The 18,109-nt window shown below is 33.2% G+C and overlaps 1 protein-coding gene across 1 annotated transcript in view; it reads left to right on the forward strand.

Annotated features, from left to right (window-relative positions):
* Positions 1-18,109, forward strand: part of LOC108726391 (CUGBP Elav-like family member 2) — a 512,320-nt gene that overhangs the window by 335,457 nt on the left and 158,754 nt on the right. The window contains 1 exon segment of the mRNA XM_018453913.1: positions 9,474-9,643. Within this exon segment, the coding sequence (XP_018309415.1) occupies positions 9,474-9,643 (170 nt within the window).

Below are 18,109 nucleotides of genomic sequence, written 5' to 3' on the forward strand. Positions count from 1 at the left end.
GAAAGAGGAGAGAGTGGCAAAGAGAAATAAGAAAGAAAGGAGGGTACAAGGGAAAAGATGTCGAGGAACGCGGTGCAACTCATCGTAAGAGAAGTGGAAAACGGTTTACCAATAGCAAACTACAAGCTTACAACTCGACTGTTTCACTAGGGCGTAAAGTAGGTCGAGATTTTTTTAAATCACCTCGAAAAAAACGCGGTAGAATTAAAATTGCATGAGAAGATTACGATACACTGGTGGAATTAAGATAAACATAATGAGAAAGATAATTTTACAGGGACATTTGCACTATTTATATTTCTTTTGATGTACTTAAAAAATAATTTATTTAAAAATGTTTTATTTAGAATAATAGAAAGTTAATAAATTTAAGAAACTATTTGGCTTTTTAGAAAATGTTATTTTGTAACATTTATACAGTTACGGATGTTAAAAAGTATTGCAAGAAATATAATGGGAGAATAACAAACTTTCCATTGCAATTTTTTGCATTTGTTTGCATCAGTTAAATCAGTTTTAAGCAATAAGAAGATTACAACTTCGTATCGTTACTATTTATATCTTTTACGGATTAAACATAACAATATCATATTAATATTGTATAATATAAGACATTGTGTATATTCACCATCAAGTTGAAATCTACAAAAATCAGCAAAACTGGGTAAAAAGCTGGCAAGAATTATGTAAATAAATTACGTGAAAAATACGAAAATTTTTAGCAGTTTTTAAAATTAATCATGTCGGCTGAACAAATCGCGTGTACGCCGGAAGTTCGTGGGCGTGTGCTGAGAGACGGAAAAATAATTAAAATCAATCGGCGGAGCGAGGTGAAGGGGTACGGTATAAGGTGCATGACGGGTAGAAGGAGCGAGAATAAATACCCACCTAACGAGCGCGGAAATTGACGGACCCGTCTGAGGGTGCTTGAATCCCAGTACTTTCCCATCGGAACGTCGGAGGTCGAGCGATACCTTTGTCCCTCGTTAAATTCCAAAGGCAGAGCGATATTTTGCCCTCGACGACACCCATTCCTCTCGCTCTTTCGGCTTCGTTCCACTGCCGTTGGACGGAGGGCGTTCGTCGGCAAAATAAATATAATATCATCGATGAATTCATTTAATGCCGTGTTTTCTCAAGTCATAATACAAAGGACTGATTCGCGCGGAACGAACTCTCTTTATCCATATAGACATATTATTTTCAGTCGTCGTGACTTTAACCAACGTGACGGCGCGATGGCATCTCAATTAACGGTAATATCATGTACGAGCAAGCGTCCGATTTCTGAACGCTTACACCAATTAGAACGCTCTAAGGACGAGAACGTCAGTCGATCCCTGCCCTTCGGCCATCCCTTAGGGTCCATTCGCCGCATCCTTGCCCTCTAATTAGTCTGTTCGATAAACTGGATTACATCTCGCACACATCCTTTATCCTCTGTTGCTTCTACGTTGTCCATTTATACAAAACTGGATCGTCGCATTTGAATAAGTCCGAGTAAATATTATTATATATAATGTATACAAAAATGCTGTGTTCATAAATAAGATCAAATTTGGAGATAGCATTTTGCACACAAGTTTAAATGTAGAAAAATTTTTAACGCAATTTACAAAATTGTGATTTATTAAGAACTTAAAAATTACAAAAAAAGTTTGATAATTTTGTTAATATAAATATGAATCTACTGAATTATCAGTTTCAGTTTATATTGTGTATATTGCGGTATATTGCGTGTACAATATTTTATAAATATACAGGTCCTCTTTGCAAACGTGCTTAATACGAATATTTGATTGCTTAATTACAGTATATTACTATATTAAATGATATAATCACGTATGTTTGAAATCAATGTAAATTTTAACTCCCTTCTCTCTCTCTCTCTCTCTCTCTCTCTCTTTCTCACTTCTACATTTTGATAGAGTGTACACAACAAACAGCTGTTAACACGTAAATTTAAAAATACATTCATAAGTATATTATTTTGCGAAAATTGTATCACTCATAAATATGCAAATTAATTTGATTAAATATGATCGTATGATAGTATGTTGTTACATAATGGTCTATCAAAAAAAGTATCACTGTATTCTGGTCTGAACGAAAATGTTAAAATTCTATTACAGGTTTTATGAATTATAAAATAGACTTTTCAAAGGTATCATATACCATATACTTTTGTATTCTTTTTTTAGTATCAATAGATAATAATTCCAGATAAACTCGAGCGCTATTCAGCTAATAAATGATTCAAGATATGTGCATATATGCAGTAATAAATAACTTAGCATTTTTTCACGTCACAGATTGAATGTATAATTTATTTAAAAATTAAAAAGTGGAATAATGTCCAGGACTAAAAAATATACGCATGGCTCGGCAATTTATGATCGTAAAGTTGATGGCTTGTCCGTAGAAATGGCGCAGTGCGTCTTCTTTTAGACGATTCCAATACACTCTATCTTCGGGACAGTTAAACCGTTCGTAGCCAGATAGCGTTACAAGGTCGTCCGTAGTAGTGTAACACCGTCAGAGAATTCAGTCCTACGGCCTCTGAAATATCGGCGAAGTTACGAAAGTAGCGGGCCTCGAGAGCCATGAAGCGAAACTCCCGGAGACCATTGTTCGCCAAAGCCGGTAACTTCGCGGAATCGCCACATACATTATCTGAACGAGTGGCGAAGCACGACACTCTAGGTATCTTTAACTTTGTGTCTTTCTACCATTTTTCAGGCACCTTAGTGGGTGCCAATAACGGCCACATCCAATCTGCTTCTATCGTGTATTCAATAACGACGTGATTCCATTAAAATTATGTCTTGTTTTTAAAAATGTCAGATAAAATATAATTACCAAACATCTTTTATATATCGTTGTAAATTCCACGATACATCATCCATAAAGTGCCGAGAAAGCACATATAATTAATAATATAATGTTTGTATAATTCTTTTTATTTCTTTATATGTAATTATTTAACAGATGTAAACATCATCAATCTAGCAAATTGTTGCTTACAAATCAAATTTAATAAATATTTAATAAATTAATGAATGTAACATAAATATCCGAAAATCGGAATAACAAACATTAAAGATATAATGTTTCAGGGAGAGAGATATGAAATCAGTCGTTTTATAAACATAGTTTAAATTAATTATCAATTATTATTTATTAATTACTAAAATATATTTATTTTTAAATTATACAAAAAAGAAATTTGAATGTATACGACTTTGGTCATAAACACAAAGCATCCCCACAAATTGATAACATTCTATATATATGAAAAATGAATTAAAAACAGTTTTATTGAAAAATAATATTTATTTATAATAATTTTAATATTTTTTGTTACAGTCTTCCTTTTATTATCTTTATCATCTGTTATTCTTTTTTCTAAGAAAATTCACTAAATTGAGACTGCTATATTTATGGCCAAAGCTGTATGAATTTCCAAATTTATTCATTACATAATAGTACAGACATAAAATACATAGTATTATAACATTTGCATTGTTGTATGTCTATTGATAAAGTGATGACCATCAAATATTCTTCCTTCGATCGGTACCGAGTCAATTAATTAACCGAGAAAAAGAGAGGTCGTTGCCATGACGGAACCTGTACTCGATATTCATTTACGTTGACGGCTATATTACGTCGAGTGCTTTGCTTGTTTCCCTCTCGTGCTATTAGTGATGTGTAAAGAGACGTCCTGACGGTATATTACTTGAGCTAAATTGCACGTCGGAATACAAAGGAAAGGACCGAGGGATGAGATCGATTACGGTAACGCGTTACACGCGGTTTGGTCAGCGGAATTGCGGTGATTTTCTTTTTCTATCACGGTTGAGCTCGTAGATAATTCCTTGAATTATTTCATTCCGGCGATTCGTACGTAATATTTCGCGTGACTGTCGACCATTATCGGGGACCACAGTATATTAAGCCTTATCTCTTACCTCCGCTCCAATCGCCGAAAATGCTGACTTCGAATGTGAAGTATCTACCATTAATTTCTAGCCTATACGCGTTCTGGCCTTCAGTGTTCGTTTGTAACGGTGAATCATCGACGCGTCAATTATGCTGCTTATGATTAATGGTTCGTTCTATAGTCATCACTCATCTCACTAAAGGTGGTAAATGACGCGTTCTTGAAAGGAACATTATGTCCAAACACGAATAATTCCTTACTTTGTTACGTTATTTACCTAAATTTCCTTGATTTTTGGTATGCGTAATAATTCTTGCTCTTGATACTTAAAATTATTTGCAGGAAAGATATTTTTGTTACCTAAAACTGTTACGATATTTTAGTTTTGACAAACAAAATTTAGTTTGCATATATTTACTCTTGATATTTGAAATTATTTAAAAGTAAAATATATTATTTATTACCACATGTTTAGAATCGTTAAGATATGATCTTATCTTTAAAGAACAAAATTTGGGAAATTGTAAAAGTATTTATTAATTTACATTGTTGACGTAAATATCGTACGTTGATAGATTTTTGGTATCCAAAGGAAGAAATAGGAAACGCAGCTGGAAAGGAAGAACAGCAAAGGGTATTGTGAGTGTTCTTCTTTGATGTACCTCGCCTATTAGAGCGAGACGGTCGCGCTCCCCTCTTCCTTTCTGATCTCATTCTCGCGGGATGGGATACTATCTCTTTCTCTGTCCTATCTTTGTATTCTATTCACCTTCCAGTTTGACGAGGAAGGAGCAGCATTCCCCATTACCGATAAGATACCGATCGCGATATATGTACACCCACTGGCACTAATCCGCGCGGTGATCTGATAATTGAGCGAACGCTGGACACCGGAAATACGTAACAGCCGTTACTGTCACAGTAACGTCGATGCGGGATTACGAGTTGCTGGTCGCCCTTGCTCGTAACCAGGGTCAATTTGCGGTACCCACAAATCACACCAGAATCACCGGAAGTGTCCGGATCGACGCGATTTTACAAAGCCATGGCGAAAACAATGTACTCTTTTTGCGAAAGATTAAATACGATATTGTAGTGATTATTGTTTTTTTAACGATTTATGTGTGGGGGGAGTATAAATTAAATAAATCGATTCTTAGAGATCTAAAAAATAATAAATTACAATAAGTCTTTATATAAAATTGTGTGAAGGTCGCAGAATTTTAAATTCTAAAATGAATTAGTAATAAAGCGTCTAGGGCATTTACCGCACTTTGAAATTTGCGAACGTTAATTATTTTAGTTTTAATTTAGTTTAATTAACCTAATTTTTAACTTTTTAATTATTTTTCTCGTAATTTATTAAAATTATTTCTATAACTTTTAGTCAAAACCATACGTAAAAAAACGATTGAAATAATTGAATAAAAACGATGAAAATAATTGAATAGAAACTGAGCTACTAATTTATAGTTCGCTGTTACGAAGGAAGTGTCGCTTGCGTTTTGCAATTAGTTACGTTGCATAATGAAAATTTAGCACCATTGTGAAAATTAGCAATTATTTATTGTTTCTATTTCGAAGCGGAACATGTTTTAATTACTAGCGCGTTCACGTAAAAGCTCACCATCAGTTTATAATTATTGCAGCGACACCGACTAACTTTCCGACTAACTTTCCGACTGATATCGAAACAGTTTATCGAGTGGCGACAATTTAATTGATCATCTGCCTCTTCATCGTCGTAATATAGTATTATCATGTTCGCAATGTTTTAACGTGTCACTTTAATTACATACATTTCGATTTCATTGGTGCGGTAGCCGACAAATACAGTTGTACGTATCTATGTATTTCGGTCGAAGCCACTATTCCCCTTCCGGAACTTTGCGATAAATCTCGATTAATCCAATCGAGGAGCCATCGCGCGGATGTTGCGCGTGACCAACTCCGAAGAAGCGATTGCCAATCGCCGCTCGATTCCTGGATAGACCTTCCCGTTTAGTTAACGTAGTCGCTTCTTTGATTAGTTAACCCATTCCCATCTTTGTTCGCAAAAGGGGATAGACAAGGCGACGAGATGTGCAGTTCCCTGGAGGGTTTCCTGGCGTAGACACTCTCCTCTCCCTTCTCCTCTGCTCCCTTACTCTTTACAGGATCTCCTACACTCCATAGACTGAGATGAGAGCGATCGCTCGGTCGGAAAATCGCTTTAAACCGCGCCGACTAATATTAACTTTCTCTTATCGTTTCGTGAAATTCCCGAACTCTTTTTTTCCCTCCATCGCGCATCGGGATCGCAAAAGCTTTCCCTTCCCGTGGGGTGCACGCTGGACGGCGCTCCGAAATTTCCTTATTTGCCGTTCGGACGGTCGGCTTTGTGTAAACTTCGTTTTATCCCGCAAACGGTGAATGTTTTCCTCCTTTCCACCTCTACGATCGATATGTCTGGAATTTCGTAACGAGCAAATAGATCAACGATACGAGTCACGACGAGATTCGAGGTAGTCACGAGTCACGACACACCAAGGTCGCACGTAATTAACCATCTTGCACATACCGTTGTGATCGATTAGAACTTTTGATCCGTGAAACGAATGATGACTATTAAAAGTTTGGTGATTTATAGTAGAGCGCAAAAGAGGAGAAGGAAAGACGCGGGAGAAAAGAGCCGCGATTGGCGAAACGGTGCATCAGGTCACCATTTCAACCGGCAAACTTTATGCAAACAATTTTAGGGCGCAACAAACTGTCACGCTCGCAGTAAAACAGTAATGCTTTTCACTCATACAACCAGTCGCATTCTACAACGAGCATAATTCACGCGAGACAGCTAACCGCCTGCTAAAGTGATATGCATCCTGCACGTGCGAGCATATGTAAAAAAGCAAAAGTTTCGCGTGCGCTTTTATTGAAACGCTTTTTGCATTTGGAAATATCATTTTGAACTAAAATTTTTTGATTAGTAATCCAACACTAATGTTGCTTTGTGTAAAGCTTGCGTATTTGATGTGTTAGATTTATGTTCTTATGCTTGCATATTATTATTGTAGCACATATTTTAGCTAATATTAAACAAAATATAAAATTAAAAAAAATATAAATAAATTATCTCATTCCATTCTATTATGGTAGTTTTTACCGGACTTGTTATTAAATGTACAATATAATTTTGGTGTATATATAATAATAAAGCAGGCAAGTTACTAATCCAACTAGATAATTGATAAAGTAACTTTTAAAAAATTTTATGAAGACTTATATATCGCTTAAGTTTAGCGCATTAACAGATAACAAGCTTCCCTTCCACTATTCAATTTAGCGAATAGTTTCCAAATCATTAGCAAAAGCTTGCATCTACATCCGGCTTATGTTATTGTAAGCTCGCACTTGCGTCGATTCGCGCGCGCTCTCCAAATCAAAGCAGGATATTTAGATCTCCTGCTAAATCGCTTAGAAGGTTGTATGGTTGCGCATGCATCCGTCGGAATAATCAGAGAGATTGTAAAATAAAGTCGAGAGTAATATTTTATATGCCTCCGTGCACAGTTGGAAAAAATGTGTTGAATTTAACATAAATCGCATGTCCCAAACGGTCCACTCAAATTTTTGAGTTAATTTTACACAAGATGAATATGTTAGAAGGTAACACAAATATTATGTAAGAGAATAAATACAAAGAAAGATAATATTGACACAGTTTGTAAAAAAACCGTGGGAACATTTTTTTTCAGGAAATTAATATTTATGATATGTTAAATTAACACATATTTCATTCATTTGTCTTAGAATTTACGTTTTAAAACACATTATTTTTATGTTACTTGTTCACTTACTCATAAATTGTGTCATTTTGACACTAAGAAACATTGAATATCAATTTCACAAAAAATCTTTAAATAACATAATCACATTATGTTAAATTAACACTCGAATATGTTAAAAAATTCAACATATACTGTTAATACAAACGTGAGTGAACCGTTTCCAACACAAATACACAAATTTTTTTACTGTGTGGGAAAAACGCCCGGAATGCAAAATATTGACCTATGTATCAGACTTTAATCAACGGCTCGTAGTGAAAATATTGGCTGACGAGGGAGATTTACGCGAAGAATAAAATTAGAAGAAACTTACGCATGCAAGCTGTCCAGCATCAAATGAATTGACGGACGGAAATTCGCGTTACGCGATCGCGAGAATGGTGTACGTCCCAAGGGTAGGACCTCAAACACGCATAATCCGGGCGAAATTACTGCGTGCCGGTGAAAAGCTTCGCGCGTAAGTTTCGAAAGCGGACGAGCCTGTGCACGGTCAAATATGTACTCTAGGGTAACCAAACACACCAGTAGTCTTTTATACGTGAGCAACGCGCTCACAGCTGTATGTGCTAAAATACTCATACGTCGCATGCAGCCCACGCCTCGCAAAATGCAGCATTAATCCGACCGTTCGACTGGAGCGCGCGAGCCTCGCTGCGAAAAATTTCGTCTGGTAGCATAGGTTAAATATAAATACGTGCAAAATATATGTCCGTATATTCAGAAACATTCCTCGCATTTTTTTCGTGCGATTCAATTCGGACTCGAACCAACTACAGAGATAAATAGTCATCACATATAAAAAATAGTTTCTTCTCGACATTACTTGAACAAAAATTGTATTTGACATTTGTGTATATCGAAAGTATCGAAAATGGAAAGTTGGAAACTTGCCAGCGATGATGGATTTCCATGAAATTATTACTAACGGCAAATCGACTTCAAATTTGTCAGCCTGAGCTGAAACGATATTCAATAACGATGACATGGTCTGTATATGAAATAAATCATATTCATAGGGAACATGCTACAAAATATTCGGCCCAATATTTTTCCATTCCAGATATGATAACTTCTAACTCACTTTGCGACCATTCGCGGTTATAGTATATATGTCGCCGCAATAAAATCATCCTCCGCTTCACTTTGCACAGATAAAGTGCTTAATATTTTAATCGCTCGTTTAACGAGTGCGATGCCCGTGAGAATATTTCGCGCTTTACAACGTGTCCAATCAAAATAGTCGATTGGGTTCTGGATCGCGAAATAGTCGACTGAATAAATCCGCTCGCGAAATCGTTTTATTCATCGATTTTATGAACAAATATTATTGCAAACATATGTAATCCTTGAGTATAAGAGCTTATAAGTGCAATTTATTTTGTAAAATTGTTAAAAGCTCTTCTTGCCAAAGTCATTTTATAATAATTTGTGTATGAATCTTTATTTTTATTATTTTTAGAATTAACAAACGTCAACCATTGCCTTGAATATGTCTATTATTTATTGAAAAAGGGAGCCATTTTCTATCGAATTATTTCTTCTACTATTATCCACGTGACTACGATAAATTACACGAGTACGAACTGATAAAGTGCACACAGGAGTCTTTGACCTATTAACATATTAATAACGGCATATTTTTTTCCAGGAACGCATGTTTAATATACTGCATACACAACATAAACTTTCTTTTCATGTTACAGTATAATGAACAACAATAGTGTGGAGCAGCCAGATCCAGACAATATAAAGATGTTCGTGGGGCAGGTACCTCACGATATGGACGAGAATGATTTGAGGACGATGTTTGAGGAATATGGTCGAGTGCATCAGATAAATATCCTGCGGGACAAGATCACCGGTAGTCATAGGGGTAAGTGATTGAGCTTCTTCACGTTTACGATTGCACGCTTCAAGTTGTAATTACAATAAACTTTGACATTTAATGGAATAATGGTAAAAAAAATAGAAATAAATTAACTTCTATTTCTTTGTTGTTTTAATTAAAGTTTATATTACAGTCTTCAATTATAACAAATGAATATAAAATTATACTTTACTATATGTATCCTATTAGAAAAATTATAATATTAATACATTTCTATATTTTTTATTATAATTTAACAAATTTATTTAATCATTATTATTATTTTTTAATATTTTCTTTTATAAATGTGAAAAATGCTTTTATAATACATATTATTCTTTTATCAAACGATGACTTTGATAATTATGATTATTGCGTTATATGTTTAATTTTTTAAATATAGTTTCTCTGATTTTTTTTATCTTATGAATGAATCAATAAGAAAATGCAGACTCGTATATAATTTTTATTTTTTTATCGACAAATCTTTTTTCCATTTTTCAACATTTATATGCCAAAACGGAATCGAGTATGAAAATCGCTTTATGTGCTTGTGTATGAACATTATCACGATAATTGACATTTTGAAGTTGACAGAACATGTTAAAATAAATACGCGAATGGTTATGGAAAGAGTACAAAAGTTAGGGAAAACGCATTTACGACGTCAGAAAGAATGATAAAATGTTAAGACATGATCATAGATCAAAATTAATTCTGGATACATTCGGCTCCTGCGGTAATTGAATATATATCTTTTTATAGAAAGAATAATGGATTTTACCATATATCTTCTTGTTTTGTACTTCCTGCAGCTAATTGCAATATAATCACGATAAAATGATAAGCATATATTATGAAGATGATGTTATATGCATATAGGTACGTAAAGTTTATACGTTTTATGTATAGGAGACTGATATGATGATAATATTATTCGATTATCAAATAATTGAAATTCCAATTTATTTCATTTTTGAAACTGTTCTTGAAGTTGAATTATGTCAATAAATTCACTGAATAGGTTAATTCATCGGAAATCATATTTTCCATTAAACTGATCCCTCAACGTTATATCAAATTTTCATTATAATTGATGTTGCGTTTTACTATTATTGATGTAGTCTCGTAATGGAGCATGCTGAAATTAGGTATTATTTCGAATAATCTGACTTTTTTAAAAATTCCATTCTATTTATTAAACACAGTATTATTAAATAATGATTGTAACAAATTTTATTCAATCTTTATCAAGTGTTACAATTAAAAATTTTCTAAATTAAAAATACGAATATAGAAGCAGATAAACAAACGTAAGAAGAAATAACGAGGGAATAATGATTTGAGAATATGAAGTTAATCATTAATTTCTTCAAAATTTTTTTATGGGATTAATAGGACTATAGTATTGAAAGAAAATTACATTATATTGATTTCAACAAATATTTACATCAAATAAAGGAAATGAGGAAAGGCAAATTCGCATACAACAATTGATATATAGTTAGAAACGGTTATTGCTATAAGCCTTTCTCGGTATATCGATCGGAGGGCGAGAAAGTAACCCCACGGGACCCTCTTATGTCTCCCCACGTTGGAATACAGGCGTGCTTGTAACGTGGCTGTCACTGAAATATACACGTGCTCTCTAATAATGAGCCTTAACGCTCGCTAAACGTCGTCCGCACCAGTGAAAGTTTGTGCAATTACTTTCACTGTACAGATGACTTCAAATTTGCGGCCGGTGTGAAAGTTAGATATTGTGTGGTAACCCGATTGCCTAGTGTGTATGTTAGGAATATCGATTTCTGTGCAAGACGGTTAAATTTCACTATAGATATATTGTCAAGCATAATTACGATCGAATTTCTGTAGAGCTTATCTATATGACGAACAGAGAAAAAAGAAGTGTCCTATTGCATTATTGTTTAGCAATATGTCATTCTAGAAAATTATATTAAATTTATTATAAATACTTTGTACTAGAAATTTAAAGAAATTGTATATTCACTAAATTAAATTGTATTAAGTTTTTATAAATATACTAAATTTCACCGATCACATGCAATGAATTTTTAAAAAATTTCTTTCCTTAATTAAAAAATTATTAATTGTATATAATTTTTTAATCTAGCAACCATTTTCTTGCAACTGATTTTTAAATAATATACGTGTAATGTATATGAGAGAGAGAGAGAGAGAGAGAGAGAGAGATGTCAAAGTTCCATTTCTCTAAAGTTATTTTATTTCTTAGATCATACAATTATTTATTATAATTATATACAGAAATTATTTAAAAAAAATTTTGTGTATTAACTTTTGAAAATAATCGATTGCCAAATGTATGTTATTTTACAATTTTAGGTAATTTAAACGAATTTTCTTCAAGCACGCTTTAGAAATCTTCCGTAGATAAGTAGATCTATATGTAAAATGTACGCGATGCACTATCCGAGTCGGAAGGCGCGAAATGTTAGGATTCTGAGAACTTCCGGAATAATTAATGTGGGCGAATTGTAAACGTCATGCGCACCTGCAAAATTGATGGCGGCAGGCAGTACAACTGGGATGAAATTCGTTCCCCATTGTGAAAATTTAACTTGATTACCATGACGTAATGGTGAATTAATGTCCCGCTCGCGGGCCGTTTGTTTAATGCACCGCATTTTAGATTCGAAATCTCTGTCAACGTGGAGTTTCAATTTTACAATAAAATGAGCTAATTACCGTTTCCCAATTAACTTTTAGTTGACAATCGTCATATTAGGCAATCTCCTCGTCACATTCTCACTAAATTACAATTAATTTTATATAGAATGTCTTAAAATGAACCGATTACCACTTTATATTAGTTTATCAATCATAACTGGAGTTTTATAGAATCTCATCTGTAAGCAATAAAAACACACACACACACACACACATACAATCGTATAAATTATAATGCTTAAGTAAAATGTATACCGGAATAATAACTCGACGGGGTGAGTTTGCTCGTCTGTCGCTGGCCAAACAGCGAGTCAGAAGGTAAATTCCACAGTGCATCGAGGCATTTTATCTCAACGGTGGAAATAAAACACTAAAATTTCCAGAAATTCTATATTAATTAAGCCGCGGAGCCAAGCTTGGCATGAGCTCTACTAAAAATTAACAAGAGGTACCTGTGGAATATATTTGATTTACGCCAGGATAAATTTAAAGTTTAAATTATTCACAGGAATACTCATAATGTCGCATAATGAAAAAAATTGCTTCGGCCGTTCCATCGGTAATTATAATATACTTTAATCCTCATTTATTTAATTTTAGGTGCTTTCTATAAAACCACAGTTGTAATATAACTCTATTATATATTTTGATAAAAAATATTTTAATTAAAATTAAATATAGAAAGCATAAAATACAGTGTAATATAACTAAAAGAATTTCTTTTAATTTCCACTCTTAATTAAATTACATACACTTGAATAGGATCATATTCACTTTGTGTTTTTATGTGTATGACATCGCCTTTACAATTGATAAGGAATGTATTAACACGTTACTGGAGTCTTTCAATATGTATCATCTCCGCTTACAATTTACAATTGAGGTGGGAGAGGAGAGATCGTTTAAATACGTTGATGTCAATAATTAAACAAGGCATGAATTTAATTCATAATTGATATAAAAAAATCTATTTGTTTTAGTATAGAGAAAGAGTATAGTTGCTGTTGATTTTACCATTTAATTATTAATTTATTGAATTCTATGAAACTTGACATCTTCATAACAATGTGCCTTATGGTAGTTCATTGAACGTATTTTGTGGAATTTTATTTCGTACAATGTTAATTGCGTCAGACTTATTGTATTGGTATTTATCAGTTACATTACATATTGAGGAAGGTTAGAAACAGGGCCGAAACGTTTATTGTATTAACAGCTTTGAGTTTTGAGATAGACTTTCTTTATTGTTAGTAAACTGAATTACACGTTATCATTCAGTATTGGTTCTTATTGACAATTTTAATTCTTGTTAAATTTATTCGTCAGAGTCTTATATTTCTGTTATTGTTAAGTCTGTTATTAATCAAATTACTTCTCAATTAAATATGTGTCAATATAATGGCACGTAAAATATATTTTTTATTAATAAACACTCAAGAATTAGATACAGTTTACAATAAGCCATATAGACATTATGAATAATATAGACAATATGAATGCTTTAAGCAAAACTATGCATCAAAAATATCAGTGAAAGTTCTTTTGAAATATTTTTTCAGTTTACTTTTATTCACTCCGCGATATTACTTCATTTAATGATCTATCGGGTGGAAAAAGTATTTGACTAATAAGTTTTTCATAATAAGTTTAACCTTCTTATTTTTAAAAATTTTCAAAATAAATTATGTAAAAGGATTTCTTTTTATATAATTAATGCTTATAGCAATGTATATATTACATAATAGTTTCATTTTTTGAATTATTTTATACATTTCTAATTTACAGTCCTGTGATTACATTGATCATTAAGAGTTTTCTATTGCAATATTCATATTAAGGTAAACTAATCTCATTACAAAATAACTTCACAGGACATTAACATAATTAATTCAGGTATTATCATATTAATTTAGGTATATTCATTCTCGAAATACGAGATTTATGCGAAACAGATTAAACGGTGAAGTCATCTGCTTTGAAATCAATATTGCTAAAGTGAGCAATCCATGGAATGTTCAATTTGGTAGGTCAATAGAAGACAACGAACTCGTGGCAAACTCCTTTTATGCCCGATTAAAACAAGTGCGGAATCGTGTTCGCAATGAAGACCTTCGAGATTGCCATCGTAGCCAATATATCGGAATCCCGAAAGTGTCCGACTGCGCCGCTTCTTGTCGCAAAGTAGCGGAATTCGATACTCCGCTGCTTTGTGAGACACGGTATGGGAACGACAAGGACGATAATAGGATTCTCTGCAAATAGGAAGGACGGGCTGCCGTCTCCCGTCGCACAATTTTCCGCGTGGAATTTCGTTGTTCCGCTCAGCGAAAAGACGTCGGGAAATGTTTTAGTTAAATTAACAGAGCTCTCGTGCGTCGATGTTTCCCTGTGTCAATTGCGAATTCCTCTTCGACAAGCTTCCTGTTACTCTGTGTGGATATACGGTATCGTTGCAAGGTGCGTTTGTCTCTTGCATCTTCGTTCTAAAATCTTCTTGCACACCGGAATACTGTGCGCGTGAATCGTTTGGAGAATTTGTTTGTCTTAAACGAAAACGTGAATCGACCTCCCGCTGCTCGTTACTCCCAGAAGTACACCCTGCTATTAATCACATGGTTCTATTAATCGTCCTTAAAACGTGCCATGTTTGCGTCACCATACTCTTTCACACTAAAGAAAGCCGAACTTCGTCAACATGACTGTCTTTAAGAATCACTATAAAGATCGGTTGTGTACTATTTGTCAGTCAAGCGCCTAGAAATAATTAGAGAAGATCGATATCTTTCTTAAAGAAATATTCTCGCTATTAGTATCCTTCTTTAAGAATTTTTAAAGTAAAAGTATAAAAACTATTGTATATGAATTTGAAACTTGGTACGTTTATTTTTTTTTCTTTGATATTTAAACGTTCTTTACAAATTTTTTAAAACATTATAAAAGATTTTTTGACAATTATTTGCAAATAAGTATGGGAATATCGAATAATATCTCACTGTTCCCATGATTTAAAAGCTAGTAGAAATTATTTGAAACGAAAAATTAAAAATTCATAATTAATATACATAGATATAATTCGTCCGACCTATAATCAAATTAAAAAAATTGATTTTAATAAAAATGGTAAAGTTACAAAAAATTTGTTTTTATCTTTTTACCGAGTTTCTTCTTTACGAGAAAAATTGAAAAGTTAAAATTTTTTTTATTCGATTGTCGGACGAAATACGAGTAGAAATATATTGTGAATACCTAAAAATTTTGTTTAAATTGGATTAAAATTAAAGAAATTATTATGACAATAGTGATTTGATTCTTTTTAAACGTATAGATTTGCAAATAATTGCCAAACAAATTTTTTATAATGTTTAAAATAATTAAAAAAAAAACTAAAAAATTAAAAAAAAAATTTAAAGTATAGGTACCAAGTTTTAAATATATAGCTTTATATTTTTTCTAAAACGAGTTCGTAATGAAGAGTATAAAAATAGAGTATAAAAATATTGAAAGCGAGAATATCCCCTTATAGAAAAGTAAGCATAACTTGTTAAAGAAAAGCAATGCAAAAAACAAATAGTTCAGTGTTCAATGAAAGATTAATTACGGTATTGTGTCTAAATTCCGAGACTCTTTTATTTCAAGGAAGAGATTTTGTGAGATACACCTGCGCAGAAAAACGACACAAGTATTTTTTCGCAAGTATATGTAGGCATGTTGCATTTTATAAGCAAAAATATTTATTATTGTCGAGTTTTTTTTACATAGATAAATTATGTAAAAAATAGTTAGGTAAAAGTGAGAAATATGATGACAAATCAAGAAAATGTCATTGAAATCTTATTATGACAAAACAGAAAAAATAGACATCTTAATTTTCTGCAAAGGAGAAAGAACATGCTTCTATGTATCTGTTTCTGTTTCTTAACGCGAACCGAATTTGCGTTGTTTCCGGATCCTCTCCCGATCTTGCCTCCTCTGCTCATCTTGCCTCCTCTGTTCATCTTGCCTCCTCTGTTCATCTTGCCTCCTCTGCTCATCTTGCCTCCTCTGCTCATTTTGCCTCCTCTGTTCATCTTGCCTCCTCCGCTCATCTTGCTTCTTCTGCTCATCTAGCTTCTCCTGCTCAGTTTGCTTCTTCTGCTTAGCTTGTATCTCCTGCTTAGCTTGCTTCTTCCGCTCATCTTCCTCCTTACTTTTGCTCTCCTGATTTTGCTGAGCGTTATTGTCGTGATTCGATGAGTTATTGTTTTTGTCAGACATATTTGAATTTCCTTGCAGTTAACACTGGAATTAATATTCGCGTTGTAATGTTGTCGAGTCTGAGTCTTATTTTATTGTTCTATGTTTTGTAAGGTTATTAAATGGTATTCTAGATAATGACAGCTCGATATGAAAAAAAAACCTATAGAAATCAATGTCTTAAATGGTCTAGCAGGATCTTACTTGCTTGTATAATTCTGTGTGAATTTATATATTACGTATGTAGTCCTTTAAAATGCCCGCCGAAATGATTTTTCGGTCTTGAAACGCAAACTCTAAACCGCAGTATAAATATCACGAATTAAATTGATTAGCAATTTAACAATTTAATACTTTTTCATATCTTAAAACGATCTTAATAATGCTGAGTGACATATTAAAATCTGTAAATAATTAATAAATCAATAAGAATTAATTATTTACAGATTATGTCTCTCAGCATTATTAAGATTCGTTCTAATTGTAAGATCGAAAAAGCATCAAATTGTTAAATTGCTAGTCAATTCAATTTGTGATATTACTTCGATAGTTTAGTAGAGTTTGCGTTTCAAGAAAAATCATTTCAGCGCGCATTTTAAAGGATAACATATGTAATATATAGGGTAAAACCGTAAAACTATTAGATGTGGATCAGGCACTAATTCTGGATGACTTTTTATATTTAAATAATTAAGTATTTTTCATTAAATGATACATATCACAAGATTCTTTAGCATTTGTTTTATCTCTTTTAAGTGTCAATTGAATTTAATTTATTAGGAACAGCGCTACACATTTTATTGATGTCATTAACTAATTAAATGTTCGAGATTAACTAACGTACGTATCTTTAAAAATTCATTCAAAGTGTCATATCATAAGAATTGCCTTATGGCTTTTATGGTAAGTAGCAAATAGCATTAGATTTCATGGAAAAAATCAATATTATGCTCAGTTGAGATTAAATATGTCCGCGGGTGTTGTTTAATCACTACGTCATAACTTCCGTACGAGCGTGCTGAGCCATTAAAAAAAAAAAACTGAAGAAGGGCATGAAAAAGATTTAAGACCAACTGTAACTGACAAGGGGGGGATCCCGTTTGCCTACAAATCGATTGCCTACAGTACCATTTGCCTACATCCCATTTGCCTACAAATCGATTGCCTACATGCTCTATTGCCTACAGATCGATTGCCTACATGTATTATTGCCTACAGTTCGATTGCCTACATGTACTATTGCCTACATGTACTTTTGCCTACATGCATTATTGTCTACAGCTCGATTGCCTACAAGCACTTTTGCGCACAAATAAAAATTTTAGAAACAGAATTACTTTTGCCTACATGCATTATTGCCTACAGCTCGATTGCCTACATGTACTATTGCCTACAGCTCGATTGCCTACATGTACTATTGCCTACATGCATTATTGCCTACAGCTCGATTGCCTACATGTACTATTGCCTACAGCTCGATTGCCTACAGCTCGATTGCCTACAAGCACTTTTGCGCACAAATAAAAATTT

Source organism: Mycetomoellerius zeteki, unplaced genomic scaffold (genome assembly GCF_001594055.1).
Source record: "Mycetomoellerius zeteki isolate Tzet28-1 unplaced genomic scaffold, Tzet1.0 scaffold415, whole genome shotgun sequence".
Lineage (NCBI taxonomy): Eukaryota > Metazoa > Arthropoda > Insecta > Hymenoptera > Formicidae > Mycetomoellerius > Mycetomoellerius zeteki.